At 38.6% G+C, this 25,990-nt stretch overlaps 1 protein-coding gene across 1 annotated transcript in view; it reads right to left on the bottom strand.

Annotated features, from left to right (window-relative positions):
- GPM6A (glycoprotein M6A) overlaps positions 1–21,472 on the bottom strand; it is a 482,844-nt gene extending 461,372 nt beyond the window's left edge. The window contains exon 1 of the mRNA XM_027837472.1: positions 21,321–21,472. Coding sequence (XP_027693273.1) covers positions 21,321–21,324 — 4 coding nt within the window. The 5' untranslated portion in view covers positions 21,325–21,472. The remainder of the gene's footprint in view (positions 1–21,320) is intronic.
- Between the last annotated feature and the right edge of the window lie 4,518 nt (positions 21,473–25,990).

Raw genomic sequence — 25,990 nt, 5'->3', positions numbered from 1 at the left:
ATTTGCTTATTACTCTGTCTAATGAATTACAATAAAAAGTAAAAATGAAAAACATTACAAAATATCTATCCATTAGATAATCTGCCAGATTTAAAGCAGGTGACATCATGGAATCAATGAACCAGAGAGCAAGTTCCAATTCTACCACATCTGTATCATTTTGGGCATTTTGAGCCTTTGTTTCTGCATAAAATAAGAAAGGGTTGAACTAGATGACTTCTAAAAAGTCTCCAAACTCTTTCTACGACCCTCATCCAATGATGTTGTGGGATTTTGCCTATTGTTAATACTGTTAGATAAGATACTTTAGAAGACAGCAGAGGAGATGAAGAAGAAGAGAAGGGTGAGCCCAGAAAGAAAGGGCTGAAAGTTCTTTCCTTTGCTGATACTGGAAAAAAGTTATTTCTTATTCCTGCGTTATCTCTAATCATTTTAAAATAGCACTGAATCTTTAAAACTTGTTCTTAATATGTTTTGACATCACAAGCACATTGCTTTAAACTCACGATGGTTCTTAACCTTTTTTGTGTTATGGATAGTCTACTGATAACTGTGAATCACTTCTCAGAACAATATTTTTAAATTAATAAAATAAAATGCATAGGATTACAAGGAAAACCAATTATTTTGGAATAGTTATCAAAATAAAATTTTGAAAATAAGTTCATGAACCCCAGGTTAAAAACACTTGCTTTACAGAATTAGTATATTTCAGGAGAAAAAAGCAGGGCATATAATTTAATTTCAATAAATTGCATCCCATTTTAAGTGCCTAAAGTGATAGTTTTATTATTTAAAAGATCATAAGCAAATTGTATAATTTGAATGGAAAGGAATATTGCATTGTAACAATTGATAAAAGGAAAGAATTCAAAGAAACCTGGGATGATTCCTGTGAACTGATAGAGTGAAAGGAGCAGAACCAGGACAACAATTTGTGTGGTTATAGTACCAACACTGTAAAGAAGAAAGTAAGGATAGGGCTTGTGATTTCACTGATATGACAAACCTGGGTGAAGAAACTCATATCAATATAAGTCAGTGCTTTCTCTACAACTTGTCTTAGAAAACAGCCTAGAGCACTAAGAGATTAAATTATTTGCTCAAATCATACAGACAGTATGCGTCACATTCTATTAGGAAGAGACAATCTTTATAGAAATTTTCAACTGCAAATCAGATGAAGGCAGGGACTGTCATTTTTGCCTTTTTTTTTATATCCCCAGCACTTGGTACAGTGCCTGGCACATAATAGGTGCTCAATAAATGTTTATTGGTTGACTGATTGAGCTCTATCTCACATGAATTGCTTCTCTAGGTGTTGATCACTAATGCCCCCACATAAACACTCCATTTTCAGTTAAAAAAACTGAAGCTCTGAAAGATGGAATCATTTGTCCAAAGTCATACAACTGGATCATGCTAGATAAACTCAATCCAAGGCCCCTGACCCTAAGACCAGTGTTTGTTCTGCTACGTGATGTTACTTCTCCTAACAGGGTTAGATAGACTTTCACAGTAAAGTCAATCATAACTAGAGAAATAGATAAAAGAAATTTACTGAACAATTCTCTGGTTTGACAAATGAGCCAGGTCTGAGTTTTGTATCTGCTGGAAAAGTTAAAAACTTTAGATGAATCCAAAGTTCTGTGCAGTTTTGATTGCGATCAAAGGATGTGACTTTTTTAAAAATCTGAATGGTGCCTTACTGTGAAAATTCCAGGCTGTATAATTCTGTTTCCAAATGATAATATAAGTAGGAAGAGATGCCAAAGTCATTTGTGGTCAGGGGAAAGAGAAAGCCCCTCTCCATTCTGTAATTTGTAGAGTCAGCAATAGAACCTAATACAATAGCGGACTCATTCCAAAGAAACTAGTGAAATTGGACAGACATCCTCTGGTGAAGATAGTGATGACTAAATGGAAAATCAGTTCATAAGTCATGTTTTGACTTTAGCATTTCAAGTAATGCTTTGAGTAAGTAACTGTTGGCATTATATCAAATTGTCATACTCATCAGATGGTTAACAGTTGAGTTTAGGGATTCAATAACCTAAGTAATGGTATACAGCAACTTGGCAGTTGGCCATCTTCAAATCAAAAGATTGTGTACAATAATGCGTTAGTACCAGAAAGAATTCTTAATTACAAAAAGCTGGGGAGGGGATAGCTTGAATGGATAGCTTCCAGGCCATTCTTTCACAAAAGAATAGTCAGATATATCATGTTCTTATCCAATAGAAGAAACCATTTCTTTGACTAAAGTCTATAAATTTTATAAACTAACCTTTCCGCCAAATATCGGCTTTTCTCCTATTTGTTGCTGTTGTTGTTGAGTCATTTTTCAGTTGTGTCTGACACTTTGTGACCCCATTTGGGGTTTTCTTGGCAAAGATCCTGGGGTAGTTTGCCATTTCTTTCTCCAGTTCTCTTTACAGATGAGGAAAATAAGGCAAACAGGGTTAAGTGACTTACCCAGGGTCACACAGCTAGTAAGGATATGTGGCTGGATCTGAACTCAAGAAGATGAGTCTTCCTGATCCCAAGCCCACTACTCTATCTGCTTTAACCATACCTGCCCATTACCTACTCAAAATCTGAAGGTACTTTATTGAAAACCTGGGACACAGTAGGGCATGCATACCTCTAGAACTACAACTCTCATGTATTTTCTTCTAAAGGTACATTAAGAAATACCAAAATAAAATTTGGCAGGCACTTAAACACTGTGGCTTAAGTGTAGTCCATATCAAGCTCCAAAGAGGCTGGAGCCATATTGAGCTATCATGGATTGCAGCTATAATTGAAATGGAAAGAAAAAGAAAATACGTGGAAATAAAATAGTGAGATACAATTTTAATGTTTTTAACTAAACAAATGCTTTTTCTACTGTTTTTTCTTCGCAAATGCACTAATTATTGAAGGAAAGTATAGATTTTTTCCCTTCCCATTATGTCACCGGTAATGTTAGGCATCTTCCCTCCTAGTTGCACATTGAATTCAGTCTACACCAATGGTCCTTTTCTCTCTTTCAGCTTGCTTTACCTGGTTGAGAGTAAGTTAAAACAAGTCAACAAGCATTTATTAAGTGCTTACCATGTGCCAGGCACTGTACTAAGCAAAAGCAAAAGAGCAAAACAAGTCACTAAAGTATTGACAACTATCTAGAATAGGAAAGTTTTGGAAATTAACTTCAAATCTGGTAAGAACCCCAACATAAAAGTCTCTGGAAGGAAGAGACTTATGCCCCTGGTTGACCCAGAGGCCACATGTGGCCTCAAAGCCACAAGTTCCCCACCCCTGCTCTAGAGTTTACTGAAATGCTATAAATTCATCAAAGTTTCTAATATTTTTATTTTGAAACTTATTAAAGATTATTATTTTCATTTTACAATGAAATCATCAAATTTCTCTTAAATATGCTGACAAGTAGAGTTTTCATAGATTCAAGACTGGAAGAGGTCTTCTGGTCCATTTTCAAGCAAGGAAAGTTAGGCTCAGAGAAAAAGATGGGTGGCATAGTGAATAGAGTGTGGGACTTGGGAGTCAGGAGAACCTCAGTTAAAATCTAACCTCAGACATTTGCTAGGTGTGTGACCCTGGATAACCTCTCTTTTAGCCTCTATTTCTTCATCTGTATATGAGGATGAAAAAGCACCTGCCTCACAGGGTTGCTGAATCAAATTACATGATAAAAGTGAAGCACTTTGTAAAACTTAAATTACCATATAGATGATGTTGTTGTTGTCATTGTCGTTTACTTATCCACAACCACACAGGTAGTAAGTTGTGAAATCAGTTGAAATCAGTTCTTCTGAGGTTCTTTCAAATGAACCATGCTGTTCATATTCCCACTACTATGCCTTTTTATCCTGTGTGATTCTTGTCTATATCATCTCAGGACGGCGTATCTATCCAGCAAATATGGAAAGAAATTTGGAACTATCCCCTAAAATCTATTAAACCAGGCCTCCACTTTGGCCCAGCAATACCACTACTATATCTATATACCAAAGAGATTTTAAAAAGAAGGAAAGGACCCCTATGTACACAAATATTTATAGCAGCTATTTTTTTTCGTGGTGGCAAAGGATTGGAGACAAAGAGTTTGCCCATTAAATAGGAAATTGCTGAACAAGTTAGTGTACATGAATGTGATAGAATGGTATTATACTATGAGAAATGATGAAAAGGATGATTTTCAGAGAACCATGGGAAGACTTATATGAACTGATGCAGAGTAAAGCGAGCAGAATTAGAACAATTTACAGAATGACAACATTGTAAAGACAAACAACTTTCGAAGACTTAGGATCTCTGAATCCTTAGGAACTCTGACCAACCACAATTCTAGAGAACTCAAGATAAAACATGCTATATCCCTATGAATAAAAAGATGGTGGACTCAGAATGTCAATGCAGGAATTTGTTTTGCGTGACTATACATGTTTATGACAGTGTTTTGTTTTTCTTGCTTTCTTAATAGTGGGCACAGAGAGAGGGAGGGAAGGAGGGAGATGGAGAAAGGGAAGACAGATTTTTATTGATTGAAAAAATGTTAATTAAAAAAGAACATATCTACTTTGTTTTTTAATTCAGTAGTATTTTTGAACCTTTACTTCTGTTTGTACAGGTTCAATTTATTCTAATACAAAACATTCTAATATTACTTTCTATCCAATTCTGATTGCCTTCCTTTGGAAAGTCAGTAAGCAACCTATGAGCCTGGAGTTACCTAATAAACAGATTTATAATTCAATTAAAATTTTGAAAATTAAATACCTATCCCTGCTGACATATAAAGTATAATTATATGTTACAATTTTTATACAGGAGAGACTAGATAGAAGGGAAATGGTAATTTGAGGTATCTTTTTCCCTGACAAATTTGAGGATGGTATAGAGTGAAAGGGGGCAGCTAGATGTCACAGTAGATAGGGTTCCCCACCTCAAATCAGGAAATGTTGGTTGGTCAACCTGCAAATCACAGTGATGCCATCTTCCTAAGTTCAAATCTGGCCTAAAACACTTACTACCTATGTGACCTTGGACAAATCACTTAATGCTGTTTGCCTTAGTTTCCCCACTTATAAAATGTGTTAAAGAAGGAAATGGCAAACCCCTCCAGCATCTTTTCCAAGAAAACCCCAAATGGGGTCATGAAGAGTTGGATATGACTGAAATGACTGAACAGCAACAAAACAGCATATAGTGGAAAAATAAAATTCTGATGATGTTACACTTCATTGAAGTAGTTTTTAAAAAGCAACAGACATCAGCATTGATTACTTAATGATGCTGCCAAAACATTTGTGGTACTTAATAATTAATATACCCTAGGCTCTTAATTATCTTTCTTCAATGTGTCTTCCTAGTTAATACTTAAATGAAGTAAAGCATAGCTAAGAATCTGAAAGATTTATTTTCAAATTAGTGGGAAGAACACTTATTGCAAAATATACCAGACCACTTTATTAGCAATTACATAGAAATGAAACAGACCCAATCACTCAAAGCACAGGAACTATATACTTAGAGACCAACAACATTAATTTTCAACATATAGTCTCTGACCTCAGAAGCCATTATACAAAACAGAGTTTGAAAGTTGACAGCAATTATTCCTTTGGTCTATTCAGAATTTTTAATTGATTAATCTTTTCCACGATCTTTCCTATGTATTTTCAATGGTTTTTTTTTTGGTAGTTTTAATATGCCCAGTAGGGATGGGGCAAGGGGAATACTATTGTGTGCTGTATAGCTCTTACAAACTCAGGTTAATTTTCAAAAAATAGAAATCACAAAGCTGAAAGGGAGCTTAAATATCTTACAATCTAGTCCTGTCATTTAACTGATGAGGAAACTGAGCCACTAAGGGATTTCTCAAGCTCACAACACAGGTAGTAAGTAGCCAAGACAAAACCCAAACCAATATCTCTTAATTTCCAGTCTAGTAATTATTTTTTTCTATATACTGGAGACCCCCAACAGTTTGTGACTACTTTTTAATGACAAAAAAATTCTGTGGCCCCAGCATAATAGCAGTTGCACTTGTGAGTATCTATTGACTCAATAAATATGACAATTCAATAAATTATGACAAAAAAACTACTTTGAATTTAATAATTCATTTCTCACCTAGCTGCACTACTTTGGGGCTTCTCTGATTTTTCCACCATTACTCAGGAAGCTCATAACTGAGAAAACCTCATGATCTTATGAGATCCCATCAGCCTTGGAACTGCACTTCATGGCCACCTCTTGGTCCCTCTAATGGAGAGCAGGGCCATAAACTCTAAAACCTCCACTGAAGGACGGGACTCAGCTCAAAACATCTCCTAATTTCTTACCTGGCCACACTTCTCTATCATGCTCCTTCCCCCTCGGACTTTTCAGCTCCTCCTCTATTAGCTTGTAAGCTTCTTGAAAGCAAGGACTATCTTTCTTTTTTCATATACATATCCCTAGTGATTGGCTCAGTTTCTGGCAAATGTTGTTGGACTATTGTCCATGGAGTTTTCTAGGCAAAAATACTGCAGTAGTTTGCCATTTCCTTCTCCAGTGTATCCCCATTTTACAGAAGAGAAACTGAGGCAAATAGGGATTAAATGACTTGCCCAAGGTCACACAGCTTGTTAAGTGTCTGAGGCCAGATTTGAACTCAGAACTTCCTAACTCCAGGCCCACTGCACCATCTAGCTACAACTATGCTGCCTGACACTTAATAAATTTATTATTAATTTATTATTATATTAAATCTATATTGTGTTCAGAACAGCAGCAACACACATAGGAAAAATGTTAATACGTATACGTGCAAAATATTTGTTTAGCCTGTACAAGGGTATTTTGACCTATCTATGGATTTACTTATGGAGCCACACAGATCTGAATTTCCTCTATAACATACCCAAGAGGGACCACCTAGCCCATTTCTCTTTTGCAGATAAACTAGGGGTTTGGCAAATGCCCAGATTACATAAAACAGTGTCACTTATTTGAAAGATACAGGGGTCTGCTTCTGAGAAACAGGTCCCCAACATTTTCCACATGGGTGATGCCATCTGAACTGATCTGGGAACACACCAAACCATCATTTTACATAGATACTTCGTTGTTAGACAACTATGCTTTACATCAAGCCACAATTTTCTTCTTTTCAACTTCCACCCTATACTCCTAATTTCAAACCACCCCCCCATTCCCCCACCCCACCCTGCCAAGGCTAAGGAGAACACTTCTTATCTGTCTTTCACGTGATAGCCCTATCTGAAGATAGCTATCATGTTTTTCACTAAATCTGATCTGTAGGATAAACCCCTATGGTTCCTTCAACCAGCTCTCATATAGCATGATCTCCTGGGGATCTTAAAGACCCCTTGAAATAACTCCAGGGATCTCCAGAGATGAATACTTAATAGGTTGTGACCACATGGGACACCACACCATACTGATTCTTCCATTTAAGATATTTTACTTAGCTGATCAAACAGCTTTCGTAAAATATGAATTTTCTTTTCATTATCATTCTAATTAATAACATAACTGAACACTGAAAGTAAATCCTTGAAGATTAAAAAATGGACCAGCCAATAAATAAGCAAATAAATAAGAAACAAGTGGGTATTGTTTAATTTTTGTCTTTTTATTCCTGGTACCTAGTATAGTTCCTTGTACACTTAACAGTTTAAATGTTTGTTATCACCTACACTTCAGGCCATCCTCACTATCCCCCTCCCATCAAAATTCATACTCTGATTCTGAGACCCTGAGCTCTGATAGGGAAACTTTTGCCTTATATTTCCCAGAACCAGGCCACCATATCACTTCATTCTCTCCCCACCCTCCTAGAACCAAGAGGGATGAAGGATATGTTGTCTGCCCCAATTAGAATATGAAATCCTTGAGGGCAAGTCACTGCCCTACTTTCTTACATCTGTACTCCCAGATCTTAGCACAGTGCCAGGCACATATAAAGTACTTAATAAGTTTTTCTTTTCATTCTTTCATTCATTGATTCATCCATTCATTCAGCTGAATTGAAATAGATTTACTAATACTAAAAAGATGGGCTTAAAACCTTTAATTCTTCTTTCCTTTTTAGCCTCTATTTCTATTACTCCATCAAGTTCTGTCAATCAAGGTAACAAGGCAAGGCAACAATCACTTACTAAATGCTTACTGTGTTCCAGGGACTAGATTGAGCACTGGAGATACAAACACAAGCAAACAGATAGTACCTGTCCCCAAGGAGCTCAGGCTCTAATAGTGGGAAAACAACAAACAAGAGGTAGCAAGGTTAGGTACCTATGGAGGGGCGGGTGGGACAATGTCATAGTCTGAAGAGTTAAAAGCAAATCCAGGAGGGAATGAAGGATGGTTGTCTTTTGGGCCCTTCTACAAAATGGAGGCCCCAGGAGGAACTCACCAATGGGAAAAGGGGGTCAGGAATAGTAGAGGGATTTTCCTGAATAGGAAGACCCAGGTGCAGAGAAAAGTCCCAGAGTGAAAAGGCAGCTAAAGTGAGAAGTGAAATATTTATATTTATCTTTTCCTCTCCTTTTCCATTGCCAATGAATTTGGTTCACCCCATCATTGCCCTATTTCTAGACTATTTCAATAAAATACTAATTTCTCTACCTGCGTCCAATATCTCCCACATCAGTCACCCTGCTTAGCGCTATAGCCACACTAATCTCGTTAAAATACCTTTATCTTATCGCTTACCTACTCAAGAATTTACAGTGATTTAATTCTATTTGTTTCTGATATCATCCAAACTCTTCAGCATAGACACAGAAGGCCTTCCACAGTCTTGCTCTGCTCATCTCCATTCCTCCACAAATCTGCCCCTATTTATGGATCTCTATCTGGGCCAGCCTCTCACTGACCTCAACACACACACCATGCTCATTCCCACCTTTTCTCATATCATCCCCCATCCTTTCTCCCTTTCCAAATCCAATCAATCTTTTAAGTGCAGTTTAAGATTCACTTTTTATCTACTTACTTCCTCCAAAACGCTTTCCCTGATAACATTCAACTTTCCCATTCCTAATCACTCATAGCAACTACTATCTATACGTTTGGCACTATACTACTATCTATATCTTTGGCACTTCAGAATATTTAATTTCTATCTTGTCTATATACGTATTTTTAGTACTTAATTATATTCAATTTAATACTTCATTCCGTTCCCAGATTTTCTTTTAACTCTCCAGACTATTGTCAGTGGCATCCAACTATTTGTGACCCTATTTGGGGTTTTCTTGGCAAAGATACTGGAACGGTTTGCCATTTCCTTCTCCAGCTCATTTTACAGATAAAGAACTGGGGCAAACAGGGTTAAGTGACCTGCCCAGGGTCACAGAGCTAGTAAGTGTCTGAGATAAGATTTGTACTCAGATGAGTCTTCCTGAGTCCAGGCCTGGCTCTACTGCCCCAATTAATTGTCTTCTACCCCATAAATGTTGTTGTTCATTTTTCAGTCTTTTTGACTCTTTGTGATCCCATTTGGGGTTTTCTTGGCAGAGATACTGGAATTGTTTGTCATTTCCACCTCCAGCTCATTTTACAGGTGAGGAAACTGAGTTAAACAGGGATCAGTGACTTGCCCAGGGTAACACAGCTAGTACCTATCTGAGGCTGGATTTGAACTCAGTTCTTCCTGACTCCAGACCAGGCACTCTACCCACTGCACCACCTAGCTTCCTGCTATCCCATAATTATTTTGTATTTAATTTTTATACATTTTGTATTTATTTTTCTGTATACATGCTATTTCCCTACCCTTCCCCTACAAGACTATAAGCTCCTTGAAGGTAAAGACTCTTTCATTTTTGGCTTTATATCCCCAGGTTCAAGCACAATGCACAGCACATAGTAGGCATTTAATGTTTTCAAATTTAATTCAAATCAATTGGATAGCATTGTAAACTCCTTGAGGGCAAGAACTATGTCTCATATTTATCCTGTGTTGCCACAAGGCAGAACAAGATATAAGTAATATAGTGGACGCTTAATAAGTATTTGTTGGATTGGACTGAGAGTAAAATGAAGAAAACAAATATCCTTTGCTACTATTCTACCCTACATTCATAATAGATCCAGGCACATACATCTCTCAGTGAGACTGACTTAATAATTTGGCAATGAAGTACTGCAGAAATTCTTTTAGGTACCTCTCTTAAATAGTTTCAAAAAAAAAAAACCAACACTCAGTTCTTAGTTGAATTTAGAATCACCATACCTCTGGGTTTATTTAACTCAGGACACATTAGTCACATTATCTAAAGGGACTTCCATTAGGTTAATTGTGGGAAAATGAATAAAACTCATTGATAGGACTAATGAACACTACTTTGAATGCTCCCTAATTCAGTTAGATCTAAGGAACCAATTACCTAAGATCTGTGCACTTAGTCTGACAAACACTTGGGTGGATTCTTTTTTTCCTCCTTATATAGAATCTTCTTTCTTTGTTTAAATTTGTCTTTACGTTTGTAATTAACAAATACACAGTTTACTTCTTTTCAGAAGATGAACTGCCTTGTAAAAATTTCTTTGGAGGTATATTTCACTAGGTGAGTATACCTACAGGTTTGTTGGATTGGATTGGACCTGGCGACAGACCTACTGGTCTTCCCATAGACAAGTTAGTTGCTGACCATACAAAGGGGCACAGTGAGTGGATAAAGGCCTTGAGGAGCCCTTCTCACCATGGCTAGAAACAAGCTTATAAAGCGCAGGTCTGATCATGTCACACATACACACTCCATACTTAATAAACTCCAGTGGTTCCCTGTTACACCCCAGGATCAAATAGTAAATCCTCTGTTAGACATTTAAAGCCCTTCATACCTTAGTGCCACTTTTTCCTCACTTTTACGGTCTTCTTACATCTTATTAGCCCTCCCACCTCACCCCCTACCAAGCACTCTGCTATCCAGTGCCACTGGCCTCTTTGCTGTTCCAAGAACAAGATACTGCATTTCTACCCTGTGTAGGCATTTTCTCTGGCTGCCTCCCATGCCTGTAATGCTCTCCCTCCCCACCTCCACCTCTTGGCTTCCATGGATTCCTTCAGGTTCCAACTTCAATCCCACCTTCTATAGGAAGCCTGTCCCAACCCTTCTTCATTCTAGTTCTTGTCCTCTGCTAATCATTTCCTGTATTTGTAATTAATGTAATTTATCTTGTATTTAGCTGGTTTGCTCGGTGTTTCCCCCTTCCCTTACAATGTGAACTCCCCTAGGGCAAAGATTATGCTTTTTTCTTTCTTTGTATCTCCAGTACTTAAACACAGTGCCTAATACATAGTAAGTGCTTAATAAATGCTTACTGACTGACTAGTTAAAAGATACATCTTTAGTGGCCACTGGCCACTATTCTTACTTGGTTTTTTCTTTAAATAAATTGTATTGATTCTTTTTGTTTTCACATCACTGCTTTTGTCATTCCCCACTCCAGAATCATATTCTTCCTTTCAGCAAAGAAAAACTAAGCAAAAACAGCTGATCCAGTGATGTCATCTGATAACATGCAACACTTTACCCTGATAACCTCCATTCTTTTACTGAGAGGAGGGAAGTATGTTCCATTATCTATTCTCTTGAACCACTATGGGCTCTTGATTTGCTCTGAGTTCAACTTGCTTTTCATGATCTTTCCATTTACATTGTACTCACTGTGAATATTATTCTCCTGGTTCTGCTTATATTATCCTGCATCAGTTCCTACAAATCTTTCATTCCTCTGTATTCCTTTTATTCATCACTTCTTATTCATCCTTTTTTTGTTAATCTTGAGAAGTAATATGGCTTAATGTATAGAGAGAATTGCTTAGAGCCTAGCAAGACTTGGGTGCAAGTGACCCATACCGGTTATATGACCCTAGGCAAAATAATCTCCCAGTGCCCTAAGCACACTTCCAAGACTATAAATTGCATACAATGTGCCAACCTGCACTGATAGATAGAATCTTCTCACTCATATATTAATGAGATCACAGATCCAGTCTCTATCCCATCATTTCTTAATGCACAATATACCACAACTTGTCCAGTCGTTCACCTACCAAATGACAAAGTCTTCTACTTTTAAAGATGAAAGGGACTTTAGAGGCCACTGAGTCCAACTTCTCTCATTTTACAGATGAAGAAACTGAGGCACAGAGAGTAAGTGATTTTCACAGGGTCACATAGCTAAAAAGGCTGAGTCAAGAGTTAAACTCAAGACTTTTTGAGTCCAAGTTCAGTACCCTACCTAATATGACAAAAAAAAATGCTGCTATGGTTATTTTTGCACATATTGGAGATTTGTTTTGGTCCTTGACCACTTTGAAGCATATGCCTAGCAGTGGGATTGCTGGGTCAATGGTTACAAACAATTTTCTTATGTAATTTCAAATCATCCAAAATGTTTGAATCACTCCATGGCTCCACCAATATTAGCATTATCCTTATTTGTTGTAATTTTATACTAAGTTAAAAGTTTTATCCTTATCCTAATAATAAAAGGATTATACTAAGGTAAAAATGAAATTATGCATACTCATCTCCAGAAATAACATGTACCAGCAATGTTCTGTCAATATTTCTCTTCTGAATATTTGATGTGGTTTTTTTTTCCTCTTCAAGAACCAGCATCTCCAAACCACCAGACCCAGGGATATAAGCCAACGTACTGGACTGTATTCTACCACATAGCAAGAATGTTCTTACCAAAGCCCAGAAATGACATGAACAGACTAAATGGTAGAGAGCTTACCAGTAGTCATATTGTCTATTAGCAAAGGGCAAAGTTGAAATAACGAGACTAAGTCTTGTAAATGAACTAGCTACTGTGTACTCTACCAACCTAAATTTGGAAAGCTACCTGGGGAAAGTCAGGAAACTTGCAAGAGAGGATCATGAAGATAGAAATTCTATTAATCTTAGTGCAAAATTTTTCTTTCATCTTTTCACTACAGTGAGTAATATCTTATCTTAGTGATAATGCACATAATAAGAGGGAACCTTAATTAGCTTGAAGTATCAGTCCTGATTGTCCAATACCCTGAAATTAAGTTAATTGAATGTAAAGTTTATTGAGGACTTAATTTCCCTACTTGAATTCAACAGCAATAAATACTTCAAATTCTCTCAATTCCATGAGGTAGAATATTTACCCACTGTTTGTTCATGCTTCCTTTTCACTGGGTCTTTTGGCTTAAACTTGTTATTTCATTGGTACAGAGAACTCCTCATGAGGAGTCTCCCTTCATCAATGCCAATCTGCTATGCTTCTGAAACTTACAAACAGTTCTCTGAGACATTGAAAGGTTAAATGACTTACCCAGGGCCACAAAATGAGTATGTATCAGTCTCACTGTCTATTATAAAACTACCTTAATTATGTCTACACTAGTAAACTAAAGTGCCCATTTAATGCAATTGTGTGTGTGTATATATGTGGGTGTGTATGTGTGTGGGGGGGGGGTGAGGGTGTGGGTATGTGTTCAGACATACATTCACCAGGACAGTTCCAGGTTTCACCTTCAAATTTTAGTTACCTAGTTGTTTCAGAGTCAGTTCTATAGGGAGTCCCTCTGCCTGCCAGAAGTTAGCCAGCAACGGAAAGGGAAATCCTGCCCTCTCCCAGGAGAGTGCTCAGAAGGAAGGAAGGAAGGCAAAAACTAATGCTGAGGAGTGAGTCAGCCAGTGCAGAAGTAAACATTATCTAGCTGAAAAGGGAAAGATAAAGTAGAGATAACAGGAAGGAATCCTAAGAGGAGTTGCCAGAGGTTCTGAATCAGGACTGAGAACAGGTATCACTGGGTGCTGTTTGTTGGGGAAAAATCTAGAGGAGGGAAAAGTTGGATGCTGGATCTTGGCAAAATGGTGAGGTAGACCTCTGCTCTCCTTCTCTCTATGCCCATCCATTTACCCTTTTCTCCTTGACTCCTCCTCTCCATATATCCAACATATAATATAATCCAACAAACATGTATTAATCAACAAGCACTTATCAGCCATCCACACTATATGCAAGGAAATGTTATTCATTAGGGGCATAAAGACAAAAAAAAGAAAAAAAAGGAATAGCCCCTGCTCTCCATAAGCTTATATTAGGAAGTTTTTTTTTTTGTTTTGTTTTGTCTTTTTTAGTAAGGCAAATGGGGTTAAGTGACTTGCCCAGAGTCACACAGCTAGTGAGTTTTTATGTGTCTGAGGCTGGATTTGAACTCAGGTCCTCCTGACTCCAGAGCCCCAGGGCTCTATCCACTGCACCACCTACCTGCCCCCTGTGAGCTTATATTAAATAAGCATTAAGGGCAAGGCATCGTCCTATATGCTAGAGATATAAAGACAAAACCAGAAAGACCATGCTCTTAGAGATCTTACTTCCCACTGGGCCTTGTACTAAGTCAACCCTATACAATCAGTCTTTCACTCAACTTCCCATTTGGTCCGTTTTCCCTTGGTCTCACACCCCTATCAAGTTCTTGGCCCACCTACAGCCCTGCTCCCTTCAATGCTTTCCTGTACTGACTAAGCTAGAATATGATCACCATGGCAGGAAAATTCTATCTCCTTCATGCATTCTACTTTGTTGACAAGGCGGCTACGTCGCTTGATGGCAAACTCCACTTATTTTTCAATGTCCTGAAAACAGGTTTACATCAAAATACTGAACTTTTGCCCAGAAACTAACTCAAGACCTTTATGACAAGGACCTACTGTGAACTGTAATTGGGAACATTAATGTTAGCTATTATTATTATTTTATTAACATTATTTTATTTATTATTAATATTATTAATCATTAATTTATTATTTATTAATCATTATTTTATTAATATTATTATTAATCATTAGGTAGAACAGATAGAGTCCTGGACTCTAGAATCAGGAAGGGTTGGGGTGAATCTAGAGCTGGAGTGGACATTTACTGTCTGTGTGATCTGGGACAAGTCACTTAATTTCTCCCCTCCGGTTTCTCTTCTGTAAAATGGGGAGAATAGGAACTGCTTCACAGGAATGTTGTGAGTTTCCAATGAGATACTACACCAAAGCACTTTGCAAACCTTAAAACAACAACAGAAATCAGCTGTTACTTTATCATCGTTGTTGTCGACTCTCAGTCATCTCAACATTTCAAATTCCTGTCCAGATCCCAGTGACAGGGAGGTAAGAGGAGAATATTATTTGACGTATGGACAGCAGCACTAAAAAAATCATATCAATCCAAGTTTTTGGATTCTTCAAGACTATAGTGCCTTATTTCTGAGATTATCTTTTATTCTGTCTATATCCTATTTATTCCTAACTATTTGCATATTGTCTTTCCCCATTAGATTGACTATCTTGAAAAAAGTGACAGTTTTTGCTTTTCTTTGTGTCCCCAGCACTTTGTACGGTACCTGGCACATAGTAGGTACTCAATAAATGCTTGTTGACTTGACTTGACTATAGATGTCTAAATCAGAAGGGCAAAAAGTCTGTATTATATTGCCTAGTTTATCTATTTAGATAGGTTCCTCAAATCATTCTTCTATTAGAAAAGCATAAAAATATCCAGTATTGAATCACTCTTCCTCTATCCCCCATCATCCAGAAAAAGTAAGTCTGTATGTACTGTAATCTGAATAATGCTTAAGTCCAACTACAAAAACCTATAGCTTTCCATTTTATAAAAATTTTCAGATCACAGAATCTCAAAGTTAGATGGACCTCAGTGGCCATACAGTCCAAATAACGTCTGTATAAGAACATCTATTTCCCCATGAAACAACATCTGTACAAATACTCAGGCAACCTCTGCTCGAGGGTGGGCAACTTCCATCTTCCCTCCCCCTCCCCGCCACACACACTTTTTTGGAGTTTTTATTTTAGGATCTCTTTTGCTAAGGCGATCAGTGGATTCTTTCAATGCCTATTTTGCCCTCTGGTTCCAGGACATGAGGGCAGTTTTCCTTGATAGTTTCCTGAAAAATACACTTTAAAAAAAAAAAAAAAAACTTGTGTTGAGTCTCAATAAGCATGTACCACTAAGTCATCCTAAAGGTGATAACAGTGATCCCAAAATGAACCTACTGTGCCGTCATTAGTTTTAGGCCCTGCATAAACACCAATAGAAGGCCAAATGAAAATTTACCCTGTCTGAGATAATCTGGAAAAGCTAAATATGGGGCAGGGAGGAGAGGGCCTCTAAGTTAAGGAAGGAACCTACAGGTGTAAGGCATTGGTTTTAAGGCCAAATGACAGAACCTTAAGGAAGCAGAAGCTATTGGGAGCACAATAAATCTTGCAAAACCAGTAAAGTGACATTGTCAAGGACAAGACAGGTAATACATATGAGCATTGGCTTATCTGAGACTAAACAGAAAGAATAAAGGTAGAGAGAAGATGGCTTCTTTCAGTGGGATACATAGAAAGGAGCTCAGAAGCATTTATGTTGAGGTACCTTAGGAATTGTCTGATTTTCTAATTCTCTCTGGCATTATTTCTATTAGTAAAATATGCTCAAGTCTGGTATTAAATGCTTCGGGGCTTGCCTTGTCTTTGATAGTTCTCCTGAAATTTCAGTAATGCAGTTTCACCATGTTGAGCCTTATTTCCATGTCTCCTTAGTATCTAAAACTAAGCTGACCTCAAAATTAAACTGCTCGAAACAAAAGAAGAGAATTAACATGCTTCACACTGCCCTAAAAAAATTCAGCTAAGATGCCGCTGCCAAGTTAATTCTGTGCTTAGAGCTAAACTCATTTCATTTAGCTTCGTTTTCCTTTTCAAACCCTTCCCCTTCCCCCAATTGGCTAAAATAGAGCTTTGTACAACAGAAAAACGGGGTCAAATGTAAATAAGAATTGCCTCTAACATATCAGCTAAGGCCAGCAAATTGTTAACTTACTTAAAAAAAAAAGGTTTAGGGTGGTTTTTTTTTTAATTGAGTGTTATGCTAAGGAATGAAATAGATTAATTTACACTTGTTCTGCTATTAAACAAGCAAAATTCCTAATGGAAAGTAATCAAGTACAAATAACATTTGAGGAGTTATCAGTCACTGGGGGAAAAAAAGCAAAAATTTGAATTAGGTTACCACAAAATATTTCATTTGCTTTAACTGGTAGATATTTAAACTTATAATAATAAACCTGTGGAGGGGGTTGAACTGGATCCCTTGCAACTCTAAACTGACAATCTATTGATCTATTAGAAGGTAGTAGTGTATCGGGGCTATATAAAGGAGCTCTGTAGCAGTAGTGTCCTGGAAAGAGGTGAAGGCCAGAACACTTAAACTATAATTTAGAGTTACCAGGTGTTCTCTTTATTAACCATGGGTTTTTACTATTTTTCCCAGTATGGAAATCATAGGGTGACATTTAGAATTGGAAGGATTATTTAACCATACCCCTTATTTTACACAAAAGAAACTGAAGCCCAAAGAGGTAAAGATTGGACTTTGCTCAATGTCACACAATTATTAAGTGACAGGGCCAGCAATTGAACTCGGGTCCTCTGACTCCAATCAGTCCTTGATCTTTTTACTGAACTATCATCTCCTACTCTTCTTGCTAATGGAGACAGATCAGCAAAGTAGCTGCTGAGTAGACCCAATTTCTCCATTAAAATTACCCTGATCCATCTCAATCAACAGGCCTGTCTCCTAGTCTTCTTCTTGCCACACCCCACTTCCACCCTTCAAAAAAAAAAAACCTCGAAAAAAAAACTTCTTGTTGAATTTGGCAAGTTTCACAAACCTCAACTCATTCTGGGGTTTAGCCTTCCTGGCACTGGTCTCAAGGTTTCCACGCCATGCTTTTGTATTCTTCCTTGGCCCCAGGCCCTTACTTCCACCTAAGACTCCCTTCATCTATTTCACAGTTCTGTGAGGGCCTTGTGTATAATGTGCATGATTACTCTTTTAATCACAATATTCGATTGACTCTAACACTCTCATTTCTCCACCAGGCAACAGAGGCAAAGAATTTTCTCCACTTGTGCTTCAGAGACAAGGCAAACAGGATTGGACAGCCATGCTGGCCTCAGTAATGCTGACTTCTTTTAAAAGATCACTTTCATTTGTAACACCGCCAGTTTAAGATGGCTTCCTGCTTACTGACATTGATTGTCCATGAAAGGTTTTTGTGCTCCCGGTACGGCTCTCTTAATGCAATCAACTCAGCTTTTCCCTGTTTGCTTGTAGCACTATCCTTTCTCTTGTTGGAAATCTTTCTAAAGGTAACAAAGCACCATCTCTTTTTTTGCTGACTTTTAAAGCTTTTTAAAGGTCTTTTGAAAGAAAGAGAAGCCAAGTGAGAAAGTGTTTTTATGATATTGTAGCACTTAAAAAGGGGGGGGAAACACACTTACTGGCTTCTAATTCCAGCTGTTATAAATCTAGGCCCATTCATTCAGCTGCCTTATCAGGTTGCCTTGACTCAAATCCACACCCCATCTTATTCTTCACAACTAACTGGGTGGCTCTAAGCAAGTAACTTAACATCTCAGCCTATTTCATAATCTGTAAAATGGAACTAATATTGGCATCTAACTTACAAAGTTGTTGTGATGACCAGACAAGCTAACATATGTAAAATATTCTGCAAACCATTAAGCATTATATAAATGATAGCTATTTTTATTATTATTCCTGCTGTATCTCTACCCATTCTATTATTGCTGTCTCTGCTCCATGTCTATGCCTGTATTTCATCCCTTTACTCTTACAGTAGCTTTTGGCTAGCATGCTCCCACTCCTTTGAGGGTTGGGGGGTGGGGGGTAGGTGGGGCTCGACCTTCATTGGTCCTAAGTTCACTGCTAATGCTTTACAATTGGGACAGGAAAATTCTGTGTCCCAGACAAAAGAACAAAAAACCAGGACACACAGTGAAGACAACTTGAGACATCCAGGAAAGGTCGGAAATACACCCAGAACAGTCGCGCTGGCCTCAGTTGTTAATTTCATTTCTCTTCTTCCAATACCTCAGTATAATAGGACCAATAGCCATTTGTCCTAGGGTCTATAGAAGTATAGCAGCTAAGTGGCACAGTGAATAGAGTGCTGGCGCTAGAATCAGGAAGATGAATCTTCCTGAGTTCAAATCCAGCCTCAGATATTTACTAATTGTGTAACCTTGGGCAAGTCACTTAGCCCTGTTTGCCTCAGTTTCCTCATCTGGAAAATGAACTAGAGAAGGAAATGGCAAACCACTCCAGTATTTTTGCCAAAAACTCCAAATGGGGTCATGGAAGAGTTGGACACAACTGAAAACAATTGAACAACTGCAGAAGTAGCTAAATAATGTTCATTAAATGCATAAAGATGAACAAAAAGTAACAATAATGGTGCAATATTATATATCATTTTAAACTTTTCAAAGTGCTTTATATATTGTCTCTCATTTGATCCTCACAGGTGATCCTCCTAGTGAGGTTGGTCCTATTATCATCTCCTTTTTACAAATGAGGAAACTGAGCCTCAGAGAGGGAGGTTAAGTAGCTTGTCCAGGGTCACACAGCTAGTAAGGGTCTGAGGCAAGATTCAGACTCAAGTCTTCATGACTTCCAGTTCTGTACACTATGCCACCTAACTGCCTAACATTTATCCTCACCCTTTGGTATTTTGAGATTGTTACCCCAATAGTGGCATTTAGAAGTCTCCACCACCTGCTTCCAGTTACTTGAAAAAAAAAAAGCCATTCCAGATCATTTGGGAGCAGCATTGGACATCTTTAGACTGCTACTTGGGACCTTCTTGTGTGAAGTCAGTAGAAGATAAAGAGAAGAGCCTCCCCAGTGTCCTCCAACATTTCTGAGGTCTTTTTCACTGGTAATCATCAACAGGTCAGCTAACCTTGGAATAACAACCAAAGAAAACTACTGCTGGTTGGTGCTGATTGACAGCTCTGTCAGCCAATGACCCTGGTGTGTTCCATAACTATTTCTGGGGCCCCATTAATACAAAATTCCTGCATACTGCCCTGATCCTCAATCCTGTGATGCATTTGCATGGCTCTTTTAGTGATACAAGTTAAATGAGGACATTCTGTTGTGTTTATGCTGATGAACCTACATAGCCCCAGTTCTAGCAGTATTCACAATTACAGTTCCTATACACTACACGCAATTAACAAATATTTTTGGTTTGCTTTTCAGAGACCTTTTGCTTGGACTCCTATGACTAACAAGAGTGAATCCTGCCAAAATTTACAAGATGTGTGTCCCACTGTAGCAGAGGAAAAGCCTCCAACAAGTCTGTTGTGTTTAAAGGACTGTTTGTTTCTTAGATGTGGTGTAGTGATAATGGTGTTGGACAAGGAGCCAGAAGACCTGTATTCAAGTCTCATCTCTTAGACATGAAACCTGGCTGTTGTAAACTCCAGAAATTCTGGACGGATTAAGCCAAATACTTTCTCCTATGCAATTCCCTCCTTCCACCCCCTCCCCCCAACCACACACTTTCTCCTGGACACCACCTCCTCCCTCTCAGGTTCAAATAGCTATTTTGTCCTTCTCTTTTGCACCTGTCCGTTCAGGCAATGAATCTGGCGCTCAAACTGTGACAGGGCTACAACCCCAGCAGTCCCCAAAGCAAGTCATGGGGCACAGCTCCTTCTCCCAACATTTGAAATTTCCAAAGTTTGGGGAAATTAGCCCTCTGACTCCTACTGTAAACCTTCAGATCCAAGACACTCCTGTTGGACTGGGGTCAGAAATGCCCTCCGCCTCACCCCCCACAATACCTTCAAACGTACAAGTTGACTTCCCATAAACTATAAGTTTGATAGAGTTTCCATCAGAATTCTCCTTTACATTAGCTGGGCTATGAGAGTCTTTTCTGGTCAGGTGAAAGGGGAAACTGGGTCCCAGTTCTTTCTGATCCCGGGGATCTTCTGGATCTCGCCTGCTGGCCGTTACCTAGTCACCATCAACATGCCGATCCTCCAGGTGTATCCTCCCGGTGTATCCTCCCACCCTCCCCTCCACGCACCCCTGAGCGCTCTGTGCACTGCTCCATCCAACAGGGACCCCTTTATTATCTGACTGCTCTCGCCTCCTGTGAACGAGGCCGAGAGTCTTTAGGAAGGAGGGGCGTTGGCGCCTCCAGACCACCCCATACCTGCCTCTCCACCCCTGTCCCCGTGCTTCCCACCGTCTCAGGGTAGGACCCAGAGGGAAGCAACGAGTGGGCGGCGGCCAAGCTGGACTTGGCCAAGAAGGAGGCTCTGCTTTCTTTCCCCTGGCCCCAGGCTCCCCCAATTCCCAACGCGAACGATTCCACTAACGCCGCTGTGCTCCGGGGACAATGAGCCCCGGAGGCCCCCACTCACCCATCGCTCGAAGTCTTTCTGCCTTTCCTTCCTTGGGCTCTGAAGCATGTGATTGTCAGGTTGCGGTGGCAGACTGAAGTTTTTGGAGCGGCCAGCTGCTCTCTCCTCCCCAGGAACACAAGCTGTCGGGTTTGCTACTGACCCTCACACCCCTCTCCCCTCCCAGTGGAGATTTCCCTCTGGCGTCAGTCAACTAAAGGCGGGCGCACAAAACCCCTCCTCCTTTTTCACCTGCCTTGCCTCACTAGAGGAACCCCCGCCCCGTAATTCCTCTCTCCTCCCCTGTGCACTCCCCCACCACAACCCCACCCCCAACTTCTCCCCTATGTCAGTCCTTCTAAGTCCAGACCCGCTGCACTCATCTGCTTATTCTCACACACATTCCTTCTCTCACACACCAGTAAATCACTGTGACCAAGTAACAAAGTTTCCACACAGCTGTGGATGAGATATCGGGAAAAGATAAAAGAATCAACCTGTCTGAGTGCTGTTGTTTCAGGCTGTGACATTTGGGAATATTGTACCCATTTGGGAACATTGATGTTTGAAGCCCTTCCCCAGTTCAACCCATTACGACAAAAGAATCCCCACTATGACATACAGAATTGATTCTCGAGTGAGAGTTCCTGGTTTCCAATTTCTGCTACCCAGATGACCCTAAACAAATCATTGGGCCTCAATTTCCTCATCTGTAAAATGAGGGGACTGGACTCCAGTGCCTCTGAGAACCCTTCCAGTTCTAGATCTGTAATCCCATACAGGTTAAGTGGTCATCCAACCTTTGGGTAGATGGGTTAGAATGAACTGCCTCTGAAGCAGTCATTCCTTATTTAATGTGCCCTATAAATACTTTCATTCATTATAAATAACAATTAGTGAAAACGTCCTGGTGATGGCTTGTCCTGGAGTGCTCTGAACTTGTGATTGTTAGAGTAACTCAAATTTTGGAGCTCTGTCCAAAGGTTTGGACTTGAAGCAAGAGAAAACACGTGGTGCTGGCTTCTGGTGAACAGTCCTGTTTCCAACATTCCCTAATCTCTGAGAAAGTTACATCTGGTTTTCTTGATAAGTCATAGGGATGGCTGAAATTCATGGGAATACTCCCCTCAATTGGCATATTATTATTTCGGATGAAAATTGCCAAAGGTCACCCATGCTGACTTGCACGTTGAATATGTTGCACTACCTATGCATGGTTATGAAGCTAAATTTTTGAAAGGCATTAAAAATAATTGAGGAAAAAAAGACAAGTCCAGGACTTGTGGTGTAGAAGAAGAAAGTGGACATTAGGAATGAAGACATCTACTTTCCATATCTGGCAGATATGTCATTCATGGATTGTAGTACATGTCACCTAACCTGTGTATTTCTGTGTCTTCTTTCATGAAGGCTGGATCGGATAATTTCTAAGGTCTGTTACAGCCCTAATATTATATCATCCTGAGGACTGATGCCCTAGTTCTGCTGCTGACTGGCACTGAAAGTTATTTTTCTAGGTCCCCCAGAGTTCATTATGCTTCCATTGTATTCAAGGGCCAGCACACTATACAGAATATACATCTATGACAATGAGTAATTGGGGAATACAATATTAGACATGGGCACTGCACAAGAAGAGCATTTATTGTAATGGAGAGAGAAGTAAAAATGCACATGAAAATATACAAAGTTCCATAATATGTACATTTTAAAGGAACATGGTGCTGGACAGCATGACAATAGAAAGAACATCCACTCTAGAGTCAGAGGATTTATGTTCAAATCATATGAGGAAGTGACCAAGTCACTTAAAAAATTTATTTTGTTTTCAACTCCAAATTATCTCCTTCCCACCTCCCTTATTGAAAAAGCAAGATGAAATGAAATCTGTTAAAAACCACATATAGTCAGGCAAAATGAATTGCTGCATTAGTCATGTCCAAAAAAAAAAAGCCTCAATCTGAGTCTATCTGAGTCTATCACTTCTGTATCTGGAGGTGGGTAGAATGTTTCATCATGAGTCTTCTGGAATTGTGTTGGTCATTACACTGATCAGAGTTCCTAAGTCTTTCAAAGTTATCTGTCCTTACAGTATTGTTATTATATAAATTGTTCTTCTATTTCTACTCACTTCTTTTTGCATCAGTTCATACAAGTCCTCCCAGGTTCTTCTGAAACCATCCCCTTCATCATTTCTTATAGTACAGTGTTCATATATCACAACTTGTTCAGCCATTCCCTAGTTGAAAGACATCTTCTCAGTTTCCAATTCTTTGCCACCACAAAAAAAGAGCTGCTAAAAATATTTTTGTACATGTGGATCCTTTTCCTATTTCTTTGATATCTTTGGAGTATAGAACTAGTAATAGTATCACTGGACCAAAGGGAATGCACAGCTTAATAAATTTGGGGGCATAGTTCCAAATTGCTCTCCAGAATGTCTAGACTAGTTCACAGTTCCGTCGCCAGCATATTAATGTACCTGTTTTCCCACAGCCACTCCAGGATTTATCATCTTTCTTTTTTGTCCTTCATTAAAGGTTGCAATATCTTAAAGGGCTATATAAATGCTAACTGTAGATTGAAGTACTCTTCAAACCTTAAAGTGCTATATGAATGTATAAGTGTGAGGTGATTCCTCAGAATTGTTTTAATTTTCACTTCTCTAATTATTGCTGATTTAGAATATTTTTATATGGATTTCTTCTTCTAAAATAACTGTCTATCCATATTCTTTGAGAATCAATTGGGGAATGGTTCTTATTCTAAGAAATTAAATCACTTTCTTATATATCTTAGAAATTAGACCTTTATCAGAGAAACTTGCTGCAAAGATATTTTCTCCAATTTCCTAGTTCTCTTCTAATTTTAGCCACATTGGCTTTGTTTGTGTAAAACCTTTTTAATTTCATGTAATCAAAAATGTCCATTTTACCTCCTGTGAACCTCTCTCTGCCTTGTTTGGTCATGTACTTGTCTCTGTCCATAGATCTGATAAGTATTTTTCCTCATGCTCCTCTAATTTGCTTATGATTTCACCCTTTATGTCTAAATCATGTCCCTGTTTGGATCTTAGTACACCCAGTGGTGAAAGATGTTGGTCTACACCTAGTTTCTGCCAGACTACTGTCCACTTTTCCCAACAATTTTGTTGAATAGTTAATTCTTGCCTCAATAGCTAGGTTTATCAAACATTAGGCTACTGTGATCTCTTGTTCTGCATATTGCTTCACCAAGTCACTTAACCTCCTCATGGGCCTCACTTTCTCCTCATCTATAAAATGAGGAAGTTGGCATAACCTCTGAAGTCCCTTCCATCTCTAAAATTATGATCTGTTTTGGAGTCAGGAGCGACCTGGGTTTTAATTTTGCCACTTATATTTACTATCCATATGACCATGGGCAAATCATCTAATCTTCCTGACTCTCAATTTTTTCATCTGTACATTTGTTATAAAAATACCTGCCATCTCTACCCCATAAGGTTGTTGTAAGGATCAAATGAGTTAACATATGTTGTTGTTTTTGTTCATCTTTTATTTTTGAAGAGGACCAATGATATCATGGGGGTTGGGGGAAGGAGGATGTCTTGATTCATGCATGAATTGGAATTAAGCAAAGCAGAGTTACAGAAAGTTGTCAACCTCACTCTCTTCCAAATCCATCGAAGTCCAGTGGCAAGAGAAAAGTCAGGACATCTGGCAATGGCCTGGGATGCACTGGATTATCTTGGTGTCTTCAATGCCTGACCAAGTTCTAAGTGCTCCACAGTGCCTATTTCAGCTGCTTTCATGACCATTGGAACAAATTGTTCTCATCTGCCCATTCTTCACATGCTTGTTGTAGACCAAGGTCTAATAGTCTAATTAGTCTAGGGCTAATTAGTGACAAGGCCATGACCGTGATCCAAATGTATGAGGTGGTAAAATATAGTAAAAAAGAGGATGGGATTTACAATCAGAAGACCTAGGTTTTAATCTCAGCTTCACTCTTCACCTGCTATCTTCAGGTCCCTTTGGCAAGTCACAACCTCTTTGGGCTTCATTTTTACAGAATATGTAAAGTCCTTTGCCAACTGTAAAGGCTGCAAAACCTTAAAAGGGTTATGTAAATGCTAACTATTATAATTATTACATGAAGTAATGCATATTAAAAGACTCTGTAAACCCTTAAAGTTCTATACGAGTCTATAATATATAATAGTAAAAGTATAGAAATCATATTTAAAGAAGCATTCATTACATAATGGAAAAGTATACTTAAGGAGAGTTTGCTTTAAAAAAATCTGTCACACAGATTAAAAAAGGAATATACTACTGAAGGGAAGAGGGATGCAATGACTCCAAACTTTATGTAAAATAGCACAAGATGGCAACAAACCATTTTAAAATGTATACTTAAAAGAAAATAACTTTCTGATAAAAATAATTCAGTATTCTCTTATGACCTCATTTTTCATGGAAACTATGAATGCTGAACATTTCAATGAACCTCTTAGAAATCTATCACAGTATTGGAGATTAAGGTGTCATTCAGTGGGTCAACAAGCATTTATCAAATGTTTACTGTATGCTAAGCTCTGTACTAAGTGCTAGTGATATAAATGCAAGCAAAAAGAAAAAGTCTCAGCCCTCAAACAGATTACACCTTAATGGGTGAAGCCAACAGGAGCTGAAAAAGAGGAGGGAGGG

The sequence above is a fragment of the Vombatus ursinus genome, unplaced genomic scaffold (assembly GCF_900497805.2).
Source record: "Vombatus ursinus unplaced genomic scaffold, bare-nosed wombat genome assembly UNPS02014821.1, whole genome shotgun sequence".
NCBI classification, from domain to species: domain Eukaryota; kingdom Metazoa; phylum Chordata; class Mammalia; order Diprotodontia; family Vombatidae; genus Vombatus; species Vombatus ursinus.
This window is presented reverse-complemented; position numbering and strand designations above follow the sequence as displayed.